Below are 16946 nucleotides of genomic sequence, written 5' to 3'. Positions count from 1 at the left end.
GTATTCACTGTCTTACTTATACAGCTGTTTTGTCATGTATAATCTTAAAAACAAAATTATGATCAACTATGCTTTCAACTGCACAAGTTTTTCTCCCTTGCATCCTACCAAAACAACTAAGAAAATACATTTTTTTTTTTAACTTACCAGATGTTTCTCCCAAGGAAAATACTTCCAGATATTTATCACAATTTTCTTTCAGACTGTATGTTATATCATTATACTCATCATCATCTTTGGCAAGTATATTTTTCAGAAATGAGTTTTTTGCACTCCCTTCCCATACAAAAGCTTTGTAGCCATATATGGTATCATTGTTCACAAAATACGGGTCATTGTCATTTGCATCTATCAGAATAATTTTCAGTCGTAAATTGTTGCTGTTGCCTCTACCATTATCGTCTTGAGCTTTAATGGTAATGTAAAAGTCAGGAACCTTTTCTCTATCAAGTTTATGATCATCAGTTTTTACAGTAAGAATTCCACTCTCATAGTCAATAGAAAAGCTGAAATGCAGAAAGTGTGATTTACATAAATCAAAACCATTTTTTCTTCAAACTTCATTCAGTTGAAATTGTGTATGGCCTTCAACCTAAATTTACATAATAAAATACATTTGTTCATTAAAACAACATATCTACTGCAGCTGGAGGTCTGGGACTAAAATTTTAAGCATTAAAATTTATTTTGAGTTCATTTGATTGTAATGAATTTTTGTACTTATTTACAGATGGAATAAAGAAATACAAGCTCAATATAAACATTTTAGTGAGAGTACCTTTGTGACTAATATTTATTAAAAGGTCCTTCAGATTGTTGTTGGTGAAGGACATTCATGAATTGATGCAGCTTTCCACCAAACTTCACACACTGTCACTAATATTAATGACTGATACTCGGGTAGCCTTTTAATTATTCTTTTTTGTGTATTTCTTTCTAATAAGATGTAATTAAATACATAATTAGCAAGTTTAAATAAAAGTTATTTATGATCTATATTCAACAACACTTTCACAGCAGTGGATGTAGAAAGATAAAATCAGTTCTATCAAGTATTGGGTCACATGCATAGCATGTGTCATCATACAGTGGTCACTTCAAGAAATTATATATTCCTTCTCAATCTTTTTTTCCAACTACGAAGTTTTACTCTTTTTTTAATACTTGGCTCATATACAAAGATATCAGTAATTGTGTAAGATTATTTCAGATATAAATTTTATTTATTGGAAGAAACTGATTTGTTTGATTCTCACCCGAAGTTACATGAAGGCTATATGCACTATCTGTCCCTAACATAGCAGTGACAGACTACAAGAAATTCAGTCAGTCAAAACTACCTACCACTAGTTTGTTTGTTTTGAATTTTGCACAAAGCTATATGAGGGCTATCTGCGCTAGCTGTCCCTAATTTAGCAGTGTAAGATTAGAGGGATAGCAGTTAGTCATCACCACCCACTACCAACTCTTGGGATACACTTTTACCAACAAATAGTGGAATTAACAATCACATTATAACACTCCCAAGGGTGAAAGAGTGATCATGTTTGGTGTGATGGAGATTTGAACCAGCGACTCTCAGATTACAAGTCGAGTGCCCTAACCACCAGGCCATGCCAGGCCACCTACTACCAGTTCTGGGGTAATTCTTTTACCAATAACTAGTAAGATTGAGCATCACATGCTAATAACTCACAAATGAAAGAGCAATCATATTATACACATTTTCTGTTGATTTCAGTTTCATAAAATGATTTAGTTTACATTTTTTAAATCAATCTTAGTTAAAGCCACACAAAAAACAGTTTTTTTAATTTATTGCCTTACATTAACTTAAGTCTTATACAAATTAGCAATATTTTTGTTAAAATTCCAATGGAATAAAAGACAAAACTCTTACTCTTCCAAAAAACTTCCACTCACAAGTGAATATCTGATACCTTCTGTACCATATGCCCCCATATCTTTATCTGTGGCCTACAAAAAAAATTTTGCATATCAAGAATTGTTAATAAATAAATTATCAAATGGTGTACAATGTGGGGCAAAAGTAACCATACAGAACACAGTTTAATTTCAAACATCTTACTATGAATGAAAAAATAATAAATTGGCATTAATTGTGTTCACATTTTTTAACAGCAAAAATATAATGCCAAATGCATCAACTGTATAGTAAAGTAAATCATAATTATATAATGATTATTATAATTCACAAAATATTTTCACATGTGCAAAGTTGATATGTAAAACAACAATGTATACTTCTTGAGAACTTACTACATGTATTTCTTCTCATCAATGAAGCTTTATGAACATTACTATAAAATAGTTTTCTGTAATTTTTGAGACTCTGAGTACTTCATTTTACACTTCAATAATTTTAAATACACACAGAAAGAATTTGGAATCCAATGCTTCCAAAATATGTTTTCATACATAACAATGCTAGACCAAATACTGCAAATACTTAAAAAAATAAATAAAAATTCAGAGGTTTCCATAATTAATAGAAATGAACAGCATAAAAGTAAAAAAAGAATATATTTTAGATTGTTAGTTGTTTCTACATGACATCCATTTTTTTTAGTAAAACAGTTATTTGGATTAAGAGAGGTCTCCAATTTGATCTTTGTTTACAGGCATTTTGCAAAACTTGGATTACTAAATGTATTGTATGTGTGTGTGTGCACGCATATATAGATATAAACAGAACTGCAATACCTCCTGAAATGCTTGAGCAAAGATTTTGAAAAAAAACTTTTAAACTGAAAAACATGTACTGAATAATATAAAATGATATAGTGTAATAAGAATGCATTATGACCTAAATTACAAACAAATTAATGAAATGAACAAATGGTTAGTCCATTGGAGGAGGAATGTCACCTTAATTTATAATTTGCTATATATATGTACACATTTAGTAAAAAAAAAAAAATGGCATGCTATAAACATACTTGTATTCTTATATATATATATATATCATTCAATTGCCAATATCAGACTGACTCAGAATGCAAGGTTATGTTCATGTGGAAAAAAACCAGAAACCTCTTATTCATCACATGGTCAGCACATTCATACAACATGTGAAATGCATATCGACAGTTGTTTCTTCAGTATTAATGTATAATTTATACGATATTTACTCTTCTGCACAAAAATTGTCTCTAACTGAAAAATGTTGGAAATAAATGTATATGTTTCCCATTTTATCAGGTGTCTTAACTAGGTTAATTAAACTTTGTTTTAGAAGTACGAATTTACTAACAGCTTGTTTTGAAATTTCTCACAATTATTTATGGTCTTGTGGTATTTTGAGTTAGGTAATAGTCAAAATCTCAATACCCCACTGTAATAAGTTGGATGGATTAGATAGGCATTATCTAAGAATGAAAGATAATACCCACAAGTCAGATAAACACAAAATTATTTTTATTTACCAAATTTATTTGTACCTTCCATCTAATCAGATTGCAATAAAGAAAAATTGCATGACAGATTAAAATTGCATATTAAACCCAATATAATATAAAACAAAAACTAAAAAGAAAGAGCTGTTAAACTATTGCACTGAAATTAATGAAAAAAAAAAGAAAAAAAGAGAGAGGTTAATTCCAAGCAACTAAATGAAAATAAAACAGGAAAAACTTATAAAATGCTCTATGGCTGATCAATCATAGAATTTATGCATATCTTTTCAAAAAACCTTTGTTGTTCAACAAAGTGAGGTTTAAAGTTCAGGAAACTTCTGCCTGAGTGACAATTCACTGAAGCTCAGCCAAAAAGCAATAAACAGATATTCTTGGAAATAGGTAATCTTTACATCTATTTATAACAAGTGCAAAAAGTGTAGTCTCACACCAAGAAGAGTATTGACAACGAGGTCATTCAATGCCAACTCACTTAAAGCTTCCCAGTTCATGTCCAGCCATCCAGTACAGCTTTAGGATTTTGCTGAATAAATCAAAATGAAGTTTTTGCTTAAATTTTTTCAAGGAAATCTAAGACATAAACTAAGAAACTCTAGATGGGTTGGCGTGGAATGACCCAACTCCGTCACGGAATCACTGTGATAAGTTTTATTGGTCTTTGATGACTCTCCAAAATTAAGTTTTATAAGAATATCATGGCATCTTACTCCTACATCAAGTCCAAAAATGATAGAAAAACTAAACATTGTTATTCTATATTCACTAGTTACAGATGAATAATTGTGGAAAAATCACAATTTACACTTCTTTTGTGAAATCAATATGGCAGAAATTTAATGGTTTCCTACACATGCTGTGCATGCAACTAACTTAAGAGTTGATTGAACATTTTTATGCTCTTTACTGATATTACAAAGTTTAACGTTATCAAGAATGCATAACCTGTTTAACAACAGATTTTATTTATATATAAGCTCAAACTATATAAACTGTAGTATTAATTCTATGGGCTTATTTACACAAATGTTAAGTAAAATAAGCAAAAAATACTCGAATTAGAACTTACATTAATCTGTGTAACAACATCTCCAGCTGAAGCATTTTCACTGATACTAGCTTCTTCTATATCCCCAAACTCAGGAAAATGGTCATTCTCATCTTGCATGGATATTTTTATTACAGCCACATCACTCCCATAATCACCATTGATATTTTGTTTTGTTTCAGTAGCTGTAAGCTGGGTTGTAAGAATGTATAATCAGTTGTAAGTCTAAATTAATTGATACAGTACCTGTCAAAACAGAATGAGAAAGAAACACTGCTTCTATCTTTAGTTTCACATGGGCATGTTGAAAGATATGATTAAGTGAAACAAAACTTATGAGACTGTAATGCACATTAAGCACATGATCAAACACAAAAGTTCAGTTTTATAAAGACTTGGACTGAAACATGACATCTACTCAAAACAAAAGTTAATTTTTTTCTTACCTGAAAATATATTTCTGATTAATACTCACCTCTACTCACAATTTAACTATCTTACTTGCACATCCTGCCAAACAGATTTGCATGCCACTCGCCTTGTGAAAACTCCTACCTAATTTTATGTGATTTTGCATCTTTGCATGATGGTGTTATCATGCAATAGATGCTCTCCATTAATAAGAGGGTGATATAATTCCATGCATTTACAATAAATCTTCATTCTTTGATGAGGTAAGTAGGGAAATGTGTGCCACAGGGCTTATGTGAAGAGGTGAATATCTACAAGAAATACGTTTCCAGGTAGGGAAAATGTAAACTTCTAAAACTACTGCTCACCTCCTTACACAGTTTAGTTAGAATTCCACATTGAAGTTGTATGGGAACCAGTGCAAAAGCTACATAGATGAGCCCACTTCATAAACAGACTGCAAAACCAATGAGAGTCTCCTACAATAGCCATTTCTAATTTAGCATTGATGTGCTAGAGGAAAGGCAGCTAGTCAACAGCATTCTCTGCCATATCTTGAGCTACTTTTTTTAACAACAAATGGTGGGATTTACTATCACTTTATACTGCCCACAAGGTTGAAAAGATTAGCATAATCGGTATGACAGGGATTTGAGCCTGCACCCCTCAGATTGCTTGTTGAGAGCCCTAACCATCAGACCATGCCAGGTCCCACAAGAGAAGACAGGCATATAAGCCAGTTGGATGAGCAGAATCAGCAAATGACCATATAAACACTTCATACAAGATGTCAGACAGCTAGTATAATATGTGTAGTGAGATTGGGGGTTGTTCAGACTGTACTTACCTTTTCTGTCATCAGAATCAATAGGTCAAAATTAACTGTGTGAAAAGCATATTTACAATAAGTACTATGCTCATTTCATTTACTATCAGTCTCTATGGGCCCCATGCCAGTTGTAAGATAGGAAACCACATTACATTGTTGTAGTATGGACATACACACACCTCTACATGACCATCAGTATCTACAGGACCCATGTCAGCTACAAAATCTATATTACTGTTTTAAAGAGAATGCTCATTTCAACACTACCACCAGATTGTTTGAGCTCCCATGCAGCTGCAGGAAGGAGGCTGTAGTAAGGAATATTAATAGTGTATTCACCTAAACTTTACTGAACAAACACTGGCTGCACAAGAAGGACTTATGAGATATTGGTACTGAATAGCTTGGTACAGTGAGTTCTAACCTCTATTTAACTGGAAGTATATTATGGGATAAATGATCTATAGGAGGAGGGGTGTGTAATATATATCATTGGTACGTGTATCGCTTTTGATGTACAATGCATCATAGTTACATATATGGTAACTCATGCTACATTATTGATGTCACCATAAACTCACTTCTCATAGTAATGGTACTTCTTGTTCTTACCCCATTGTTGAGAATTCTCTCTGGTCCACCACCTTATCTCAGCAGTAATAAGCTTATAAGTGGCAGTGATCTCCTGTTCTCTATTCAACATCCTAATTTATACAGTCAGTGCACAGCAAATCATTGGCTTTAATGGGAAATGCAAAGCAATTTTAAGAGTAATTATTTTTTCTCCAGAATGAGAAGAAGCATTGTTCTAGGGATAGGTTTTTGTTTTAATACATTACAGTCTGGATCAGACAATAAAAGTAATGTTACACACACATACATAAATATATAAAGAGGATGCCTTAAAGGGTCTTTCAAAACAACCCAACTCACAGTGGACAACACACATACAGCCAGAGCAGATGGTATGAGTCTATACTTATATGGATCTTTGGTAAGTGTAACCTGGGATGCAAACACTACTATCCTAGTAAAATGGCAATGGAAGAATGATGGCTTGTGGAAAATGAAAATCATCAAGATATAAAACAGTTGGAAGTTACAGAGATGGAGGTATTTTTGTGAAGAGATTCCCCATGTCTCCCTAGAAAAGGGGTAGGAAGCTTAAAAGGAGGAAGAGAATGAAAAGGGTGATTAGTTGAAAGAAAGCATTAACATCCTGAGTCAATGAACTCACCTTGGAGAAGAAGAAGTAATGAGGTGTGTAGAAAATAGAAGTCCCAGAGTGGAGACAAAAGAAGACAGGAACCCTTAGTAAGAGGGCCATGAAAAGGTACAAGAACTTGAATAATAAGGGACAGGAGCTAAGGTGGGTTTAACTTAGTTTAATAGTACAGAGATGGAACAGAGATAGAAGCAAAGAACAGCTTTCAAAATATCAGGAAGAAAGTATTTGTACATAAAGAGGAAGCAAAAATGTAGTGGATGAGGATGCAAGAAGTATCTTGAGCACAGACATCAGAACAACAGTTATTATAGAAACAAGTAGAAAAAAAGTCAGGAAGTCAATAGCTCGAAGGTGACATGCCTAGATCAAGCAAAACCTCAACAATGTCCCAGTTAACAAAAGGTCAGGATCAAGAAAGAGTATGAAGAAGAAAGGGTAAGACACACCCAACTGACAACCAGAAATTACTAAGACTAAGAATTCAAAGATCAGGCTAGCAAGATAAATAAAAAAAGTATTGCCTGGAGAAAAGGGATGTCAGAAAGACTAATGATATAAGACCCACTATTGATGATCACAAACAAATAGAGTGGAAGGACAATAAAAAGGTATTATGGAAAGGAAACAGCACAAATACTAATAAAAATCCAAAAAAAAAAGATAATCCCAAGAATTGTGGATCATAAAGAGAAAGAATATCAAACAACAGAGAAAACAGGCAAAATATTGGTTTGGTTTGTTTTAAAATGTGTCAAAGCTATTCGAGGGCTATTTATACTAGCTGTTTCTAATTTAGCAGCAACAGATTAGAAGAAAAGCAGCTAGTCAAAACCACCAATTATTGAGCTACATTTTTACCAACAAGAAGTGAAATTTATCATCCCATTATAATGCCCCACAGCTGAAAGGGTGAGAATTTGAACCAATAATCCACAGAATATGAGTCAAGCACCCTAACCAATAGGCCATGCAGGCCTTAAAATAAGAGTGAAGGAAAGGAAAAAACCTGAGAATAAAAGTTAGTAGGAGATGGAAAGGTTTAGGTAGTTTAACAAATGGAAGAGTATTACCTGAAGCATAGTAGATGAAGGATGTAGTCCAATAGATCATTCCTCAATAGCAGGAAATTCAGGAATAAGACATGTATAGGAGTGCAAGTAGGTACGTGATAATTCACAACACTTTAAAAGTGGCTGCAAAGACCTTGAAAGATGACAGGCCTCCAAAACCCAAAGCATAAATAAGGGCCAAATTGAATAATGTTTCACATTGAGGATTAATTGTAGATAATTGTCATTTGAAAATTCACAATATTAAAACTTTTGAAACAAGAACTAAAGAAAGTGGAAATCAAAGTTTAGTTAATAATGCAAAGCTCATTAAATTGAACACAGATTGGAAATTTAAATACATCTTTTCCATACATTGTCAATGAAAACAAATGAAAATTTATGAGTGCAAATGTACAGCAAAAGTTAGTATACATAAAGATTCATTTCTCTTCTACTGGTAGAGAGCTCTAGCTGCATATTAACATCATGTGGTAGCAAAGATTCACTTGAAAGCACATAACATTAGCTAGTAGCATAATACATGAAAAACATAGCTAAACTGTATGAGTAGGTTAATAATCATGTAAGAACATTATAATACTTTTTAAAAGTAGGATTAAAGGGCTAGTGGCATCCTTTATGAAATGTACATGCAACTCCAACACTCCATCCGTGTTCTTCTCTCCTCATTACCCAGGAATATACAGCAAAATAATCAAGAATGTGCTCCCCATAAAAAAGTCAAACCCATCTAAAATGAAGGGAACATTTCAAGTCCCTTCCGACCATTTGTTATATAAACATTAATTTTTTCAGCTCTGTGTGTAGTGCTTGTTAGTTTAAAACTTATCTTGCAAAGTCATATATTAATATAAAACATATGTTATCACAAATACATACAAGTTGTGTTATGACTAAAAATATATAAATTTATACTTTATTTCACAGTAAGTGCTTTTAAGACTGAAAAATTGGTTACATTCTTAGCTATCAAAAGTTATTTTCTTAGATATAGAACAGCTTATTTGTATAAATACTTACTTGCAATTCAAAAACTTTTTTTGTACATTCTTTTGAGCAATCATATTTAAGCTTAGAAGAATCGTTTACACGTATGAGAAAAGGAAGTTTGTTCATCCCCAAAGATGGCATAACTTCAAATATGTTATCTTCCTGTAACAACTCAAGACTAAATGCAGCATTATCACCCTAAATGAGACAGAAATAGGCAAAAACAATAGATATCAGATAGTATCATATATTTAAAATTCATTGTTTTAAAAAATTACTTACAAGTTTTCATAATGTACTTCAACATATTTTAATCAGCAAAGCCATGTAAATGTGAATCTTTCAGCACTGTATCACAAACATTTTGTTTTAAAAGACTAATGTAATAAAAAATACATAATGCTCCTGTTGGTTTGCCATGTTCTCAATGTATATTCATGTGGAAAAATTTTATGTTCTATGTTAAATCTGTAGATGATTCAAAATACCAATTGTAATAGTGTAATATGACTATTATTTATCAGTATACTGCATACTTGTGATCTGAAAAACAGTTATATTCATAATATGTTGCAATCATTTATTTTTTGGTTACATACTTTATACCATATTTCTAAAACTTATAAAATAATAAATAAACAGCTACATTAAAAGCAAAACACGATTAAAAACATTTTGAATTCAGACTGGTAAATGACCTCTAAAATGTGAACTCTACATGTATTAATGCTCATCATGTTATCATCAGGAGTAAAAGTGCAAGACAAGTGTCATACATATTCATTCTTAGATAGGTTATGTGACCTGTTTGTACGTTTACATTTTGCACAATTCTCAGGAGGCCATGCCACTTTCTTGCACAGATATTTGCCAGACTTTCATCTCCATGAAATAACTTTTGACCTTTTTTGAACCCTATTATTTCTAAAGATTTATGGATATTATTTGCTCTAATACCCTTAGATTGAGCCAATGTTACTATTTTTTTCCACCATATTTTTATGTTCTGTTTTCTACACATTCTCTTATGGCTGAATTTTCAATTTTTTCAATTTTTACACATCCTTTATATTCCAATACACGATATTTTCAACTATGTTTTATCTGTCCAATATAAACATATTCGCATTTACATTCAATTTTATAAATTCCAGTTTCTTTCATTACTTTTGCATCATCTTTAGTATCACCAAATATTTATCTTATTCATTGGTTTAATTATAGAGTAAAATATTTGTGTTTTTTTTTAAATACTTCATAACACAATTACACAACATTTGAAAATAAAATTGTTATGTGACTTACCATATCAAGGTCTGTTACAAATGACTCACTTTGGAATTCAACAGGAATATTTTTCTGTGTGTTTTCTCGGACAACAGCATTATAGCTTTCGTGATTAAACATTGGAGCATTATCATTAATATCTTCAACAATGATGGTACAGGGTATTTCTTTTGATCTATTTGGTACTGTCTTTTCATTTTTCCATTCTGATGCCTTTAAAAATTACAAGCAGATAGTTAACCAAATAGTTATATATGTGTCTATAGATACATACATATACATAAATTAAGCTTTGAACTTATTTTTATTTTAAAATTCTACTGCCATTTCTTCAGTTGTAACCTTAAAGTCACAACTGAAATTGATGTGGTGATAGAACATAAATGTCCAGGATATCCAACCTATCAGACAAAAGCTAAATGCAGATGCAAAACTAGGCAGTAGTTGTGGAAAATAAAATAAGGATGCAAGTTGAGTGCTTACACCCACAACGTCTCAACTTCTACTGATTTTCACTGTCTGCGGCTAGTTCTAGGAAGGCAGATACCCTTAAAAGCCCTTCTAATATTAAAATAAGAAACAAAAACCAAAAAACCTGCTGTGGATGATTTAATAGCTATAAACTGAACAATGGTCATAATCTTCACAACTGTTGCAGCAGTTATAAGTTAGATTACTCTGCAGGAAACAATAAACAGTATCAACTGTTTTTATTTCATGCAAAGCTACATGAGAGGTGCTAACTTTCTAATTTAGCAGAGTAACATTAGAGATAAGGCAGCTAGTCATCACCACCTAACACCAACTCCTGGGCGACTCCTTTACTAATGAAAAGTGGGATTGGCTATTACATTATAACACCCTCACAGCTGAAATGGAAAGCATGTTTGATGTGTCAGGGATTTGAACTTGTGACTCACAGATTACAAGTCAAGCATCCTAACCATTTGGCTATGCTAGGCATCAAAGTGTGTTTTTATTAAACACTTAAAAGTGAGCTATTGCTTAGTTTTACTTTAAAAATATATAAAACCATATGTTGTAAAATAAAAAGGATTACCCACTGAAATACATGTGTTTATGATGAAGCTTAATTCAAAAGCACTACTGTTATGAAATAAGTGTGTTACCGTGTGATAAAAACTATTTGTGGAAGAAAATATACAGGCTTGTCTGTAAGACTGCTTCAGGGAAGTAAGGTTGTGAAGTCTGAAAGGAATAAAAAATTTACTTGCAAAAGATACGTGAACTGAATACAAGGTTTCTGATAATGCAATATAGTTCTTGTAAGAAATTGACGTACAACGTCTATAAAACATATAAATGAGAACACTGGAAATTGATAAGGACTCCTATACTTTATTTGAAGAAGAAGAATGTGTTGTGAGTCTATAAGAACATTATTACTGGAGACAGTGAAATGATTGAGCATGAAACCCTATTTTGAAAAGCAGGCCACACAAAGTTATTCACTCAAGACATGGAAAAGATGGGCAGCTGCAAGTGATATGAGTTGGAATGGACATGTTTATGAAGCAATTATCATGAGATATATAATCTTCCAATGATCTTGTGAAATGCCTGATATCTATGGAGATTATGCGATGCTACAGAGCACAAGTCAATGTGGTTTATGGCATGGATTTGAAGTTAAATAATACATGGGCAGACAACCCTTCACAAATCGATTGGGATCCAAGTGATAAAAGGAAAGAAAGAAAGGCCTCTGAAAAGAGAATAAATGTACAAGTTAAAATTGCATCAAAGCCTAGAGCATGGCCACAGATGGAAAACAAAACACCTATGTGAACAAAAGCTTGATGTCATGAAGATAGTGGGAGACAAATATACTGGGCATGGTCTACATGCCAACAAAGAGAATCTCCTCCAAAAGACAATGAAGATGAGAAGTGAAAGGATGATTGACCCAAATTCTCCAACCCTGAAGGCAAGAGTCCACAAAGGAGGAAGTAGCATGCCCACTGACTTATGGGTTCAATCTAGCCACAACTGCACATCAGAGAAAGAGAAGGTAAATGGTGATGAAAGAGGACCTTGTGCAAGATTTGACTGCAAAAAGTAAGTGACTGAGCTGAGAGTAAATGATAAACTAAAAGGTCCATAAAACATAGATGTAAAGAAGAAGGTAGAGTCTAACTGATATCGGTGATGAAGAAGACTCACAAATGTACAGAAATTAGGTGGATCTAAGTAGGGTTCTCTCTATTGTAAACAACCAGTCCTGAGAGCTACTACAGAAGATATGTAATAAGTGTGAGGGTTGATTTCAAAGAAAAACTCGTACAATATTACAAAACACCTATGAAGCCAAGCCAAGTTTGAAGGGAGTGCCCAAAATTGGTAAGCTACCCCAAGATGGAAAATTCAAAGAGAAGGTTGAAACTGAAGTGCTAATTGGATGTGGAGGTATGCAATGGAGATATCATTAGTGGCCCCTACTACCAGGGAAAATGCTCATCTGAGTGTAAAAAAAGGCTCCATGGTGAACTTGGAGATTATGACATAGCAGTTAAGGTGAGAAATTGATGACCAACTGTCACAGAAACAACAATAAAAGAAAAAGAACAATCCCTGGAGGGTTGGTAAACTGATTCAATTGCTTGATACAAAGTAAATCCTGAACTGCCTGTGAGAGATGCAGGCATGACATAGGATCTCAAAGAGAAGAAAAGGAAATAAGTAATGAGAGATGGAAGAAGAAGGAACTGGATAATGAAATCTTTCAAAAGAACCCTTAGCACCCAGTGATCATTGACAAAGGAAAGCCAGGGAGGTATAAATACCAACAGTCAAGCCCTCACAGGACCTAAACCTTTAGGCTAGTTACCAGTACTGGTGGCAAAAGATGGTACTCCATTAAATAAAACAATAAGAAAGATACACCCAGAACTGTAGAAATGAGGAACAGTTGGAAGGAACAAGTAACATAAAGGTTCCAACTGAAACAAACAGTCTACATACTTTTTAAGGGTAAAATGCAGTAAGGCTGACATCACTCATGGTTTGATATTGTCAAGCATTGGAGCAAGTACATTAATTATCAGAAAAAGAAAAAGATGTAAGATCTTGGGATAGATGGAGGGTAAAATGACCCAAGTACACCACTGAGACTCTGCCTAGAAGGTCCTATCAACAACAACGACAATAAAACAAACATATATGCAAGGTCAAGAGTTAAGAAAAAAGTATGAGCAGAAGTGAAAGAGAGGAAGTGAAGAGCATCAGCAAATTTCCTTAGGAAATCTTTGGAGATCCTCTGAGAGCTGATATAAGGAAAAAAGATAACAGAGAAGGGTATGCATAGACTAACAGTAGATTTGGGATCGAACCTCCAAAAAGAGGTAAAAACTAAACAATTAACAATTGCTGTACAGAAACGTGTAGTCTGCCAGATGATAAAAATGACAAACTGGCCAGAATTCCTTGAAGGTGGGACATGCAAATTTCTCTGAGGAAAAACAAGGGGTACAGAATGACAATAACTCAAATATTAGGGGAGGGAGAAAAACTAAATGTGGGTAAATAGGACATATAAAATGAAGGATATGGTGAAAAATAAATAGAAGGTTGGAATACAACAACACAAATCTGAGACAGAAATTTTAAGAAGACCAAATTATGCCAAGGAGAATCCCCAGGTTGGGAACCAAATGAGTGGCAAATTCTACACAAAAAGATGAACAAAGTCCTCATCAGCCAGCAAAGGTTCAGCAGTTTCAGTAGGAGCTGTGGAAAATTCTGGTAAGAAAGGTTGGACCCTGTAATATTTGTCTTTTTGAGGCACAACAGCAGAGAAATTCGTCACTGGTTCACCCATAACTGAGACCAATGAAAAATGATAGTCACTGTTGTAACCCCTGAAGTGATAAGGTAAATCTCAGAATGCACTGCAAAGAACATTTCACAAAACTCAAGTGCAGGAAGAAGGTGATATGAATTTACTGATATCTATATATATATATATATAAAAAAAAAAAAAAAAGAATCTGGTTGAACAAATCAAATGGAATTTAAAATGAACCACTTCATGAGGAAAATAGAGTCAAACACACAACAACAAACAAGTAATAAAGCACACCCAAATACGAATGCTGCCAAACTTTGAAGTGAAGATTTAGCAAAGGAGTGTAAAGGGATTCACGTGTACTGTAAGCATGCTATGCTCTTAGTGGCTGATGGATGACACATGATGATTTGCATGAGAAGCATGCTGAAATATATAAATTTCAATGTGTGTGTGGGTGGGGGGAGCAAGGCTTGCAGCATGAATAAAGAAAAAACTTGCATATAGAGGGAAGCACTGAATGAGAATAGCTAATTTTCAACGAAGGGGGAGTGCCATGGCTTATGGCATGCATAAAGAAAAAATTTGCATATTCATGTGAGGAGAGGCAAGTACCATTTCAGAAATTGATTTTTATACTGTTGTGACATTTTGCATGTAGAACAATTTGAACATAGAGAAAGATAACGTAAACAATCCTTTAAGATAAGTACTACTGAGGGCAACCATAGTGAACACATATATTAATAAAACACAACCTATTTGTGAACTATTGATAACATGTAACATAGTCATGACATTATCTTCCTCTTGACTATGTTGATCTACATGTTGAGACTCATAAACACTGAGTCTATTGGTTTTCTATATGCAGTAAAGTGAGCATCATAAGTGACTTCTGAATAATAGGATACATCTTAAAACATGGAAAACAAACCATACCTTTACTGAGAGAACCAGCATTGGATTACTCATCAATTCTAGTTCTGGATCTTCACGATCAATTTTCTTCTTAATAGAAACATCTCCGTTATCATCAATTTTAAAGAATTCTGTGGCAGTGTTTGACTTTCCTAAACAGATACGATAATTTTCTTACTTGCAGAATTTATCATAAGAATGTAGAACACAATGAAAAATTCTTTGAGCATAACTTATTCATGTACCCATCTACTCTAAATCCAACTTTGCTTTCCAGTCTCTAGCTTTCTAATATGTAGTGAATTTCTAAATGCTCATTGGGCATTATCTTTTAATATTTGATGCATGTAATTTAAGAGAGCTATCTAATTGTTTGATGAAGGCTTTAAAATTTTCATTCTTTGTCCATCTCAGGCACGATAAGTTTATCATAGTTTGAGATGTAGTTGTGCTGTAACCTGGATATCCAGCATTGGTTTTATATATCAGATTTGGAGGGCTTCCTTTTTTGATTCATAATGTTAAGAAATGTAAATCCTACATTTAGCTTGTGCTGAATCTTCATGCTGCACTCCTATTACTTCAATAAGCTAGTAGCTTGGAGAGTGAAGTGACAACACGTGGCTTCCTTTGTAGATATATGTTATTGATTACTTATATTCTTACTGATTTGCATTTCTATTATAGTATACATTCTTCTTAATGTTATTTAATAACTAGAACTATTATTTAGAATATTTACAGATTTGAGTTATTGATTAAAATAATATTGTTAAAAGGTTAATGAATACTGTAAAAATTATTAGAGGGAATGTTTTATGTACATTTGTTTAGTGATATAGCATGATCAAATAAACAATAGATTGTACTTTTACCAACACCTGAATAAAATCCCAGTAATTCCAAAACTTAGGAGGTGAGTATTGTTACTAATCTAACTGAATATGTGTGTTTTGTAGTTTGTTTTACTGCTATCTCACTGGAACACCTAATTAAATGGGACCATAAACCTAAGATTAAGCTGTATCAGAATAAACACAACTTGTTATTTAATAATAAAAAGTAAATCTTTACAATGAATTAACAACTAGAGATCAAAGTCAATTACACAGTATAGTTTCTTTTTTCTTTTGTATATTACAAGCCCTAGTAGTTGATGCCTCATAAGATTGAGCAATACAAGTTAATACCATACAAACTACTCTGAAATCTAAATAAAGTAAAGAAATTATTTTAGAAATACTAATATTACAAATTGTAATTCTCTTCCAGTAACTGGAAACTAATTAGATTGAAATGTCAGCTGTTAAGTACAAATATAAAATAATTAAAAAAACAGTTACAACTCCATCACAGACACATCTACAGAAGATTAGTAATTCTAGCCTTCTTAAGAGAATGTGAAGTACTCATTTTCCCATGAGATGTTGGCTGATCTTTCACAGCTACTGACTTCTATTGTTACAATCTCAGATTAAAAAAAGTAAATCTCTTCGTTGATCTACTGATCAGAAAAATACATTAAAAACATGAATATTTAATCAAAATGTCTCAAATAATTACCAAAATCTCAAATTACCTGTTAGAAGAGTCAGGATGTAATGTCTTATTCTCACCAATCATTAAACAAGTTATGACAATAAGAAAAGTCATATTTATCTACCCAAAAACAAGATGCTGACTCTTAAGTATATCTTTTAAAATAGTTTAGTTAATTGGTTTTAATTTCCAGTGAAAGGCACAATTGAACTTTTATTTACTAACACTTCAAAACACCACCTTCATGTAAAGCTCATAACTTATGAATAAGTCAAAGACAAATGTATGTTGCCTGTCATCACAGATTATTTTAAGTCAATGAAAAGTTAGTTATCTGTGAGGCATGAATGTTGATTTGCCATTTATGATCTCTGTGGAGAT

At 32.8% G+C, this 16946-nt stretch overlaps 1 protein-coding gene across 3 annotated transcripts in view; it reads right to left on the bottom strand.

The window, feature by feature from the left end:
• The window catches only part of LOC143235287 (cadherin-23-like), a 94119-nt gene that overhangs the window by 40761 nt on the left and 36412 nt on the right, over positions 1 to 16946 (bottom strand). For all 3 annotated transcript variants that reach the window (XM_076473270.1, XM_076473271.1, XM_076473269.1), the window contains 6 exons: positions 15048 to 15178; positions 10319 to 10513; positions 9044 to 9211; positions 4504 to 4674; positions 1901 to 1977; positions 148 to 506 (listed from right to left, as the gene is read on the bottom strand). In XM_076473270.1, the coding sequence (XP_076329385.1) occupies positions 148 to 506; positions 1901 to 1977; positions 4504 to 4674; positions 9044 to 9211; positions 10319 to 10513; positions 15048 to 15178 (1101 nt within the window). The remainder of the gene's footprint in view (positions 1 to 147; positions 507 to 1900; positions 1978 to 4503; positions 4675 to 9043; positions 9212 to 10318; positions 10514 to 15047; positions 15179 to 16946) is intronic.

The sequence above is a fragment of the Tachypleus tridentatus genome, chromosome 12 (assembly GCF_004210375.1).
Source record: "Tachypleus tridentatus isolate NWPU-2018 chromosome 12, ASM421037v1, whole genome shotgun sequence".
In the NCBI taxonomy this organism is placed as follows: Eukaryota; Metazoa; Arthropoda; class Merostomata; order Xiphosura; family Limulidae; genus Tachypleus; species Tachypleus tridentatus.
The sequence above is the reverse complement of the archived record's forward strand: the minus strand, read 5'-3'. Positions and strand labels throughout refer to the sequence as shown.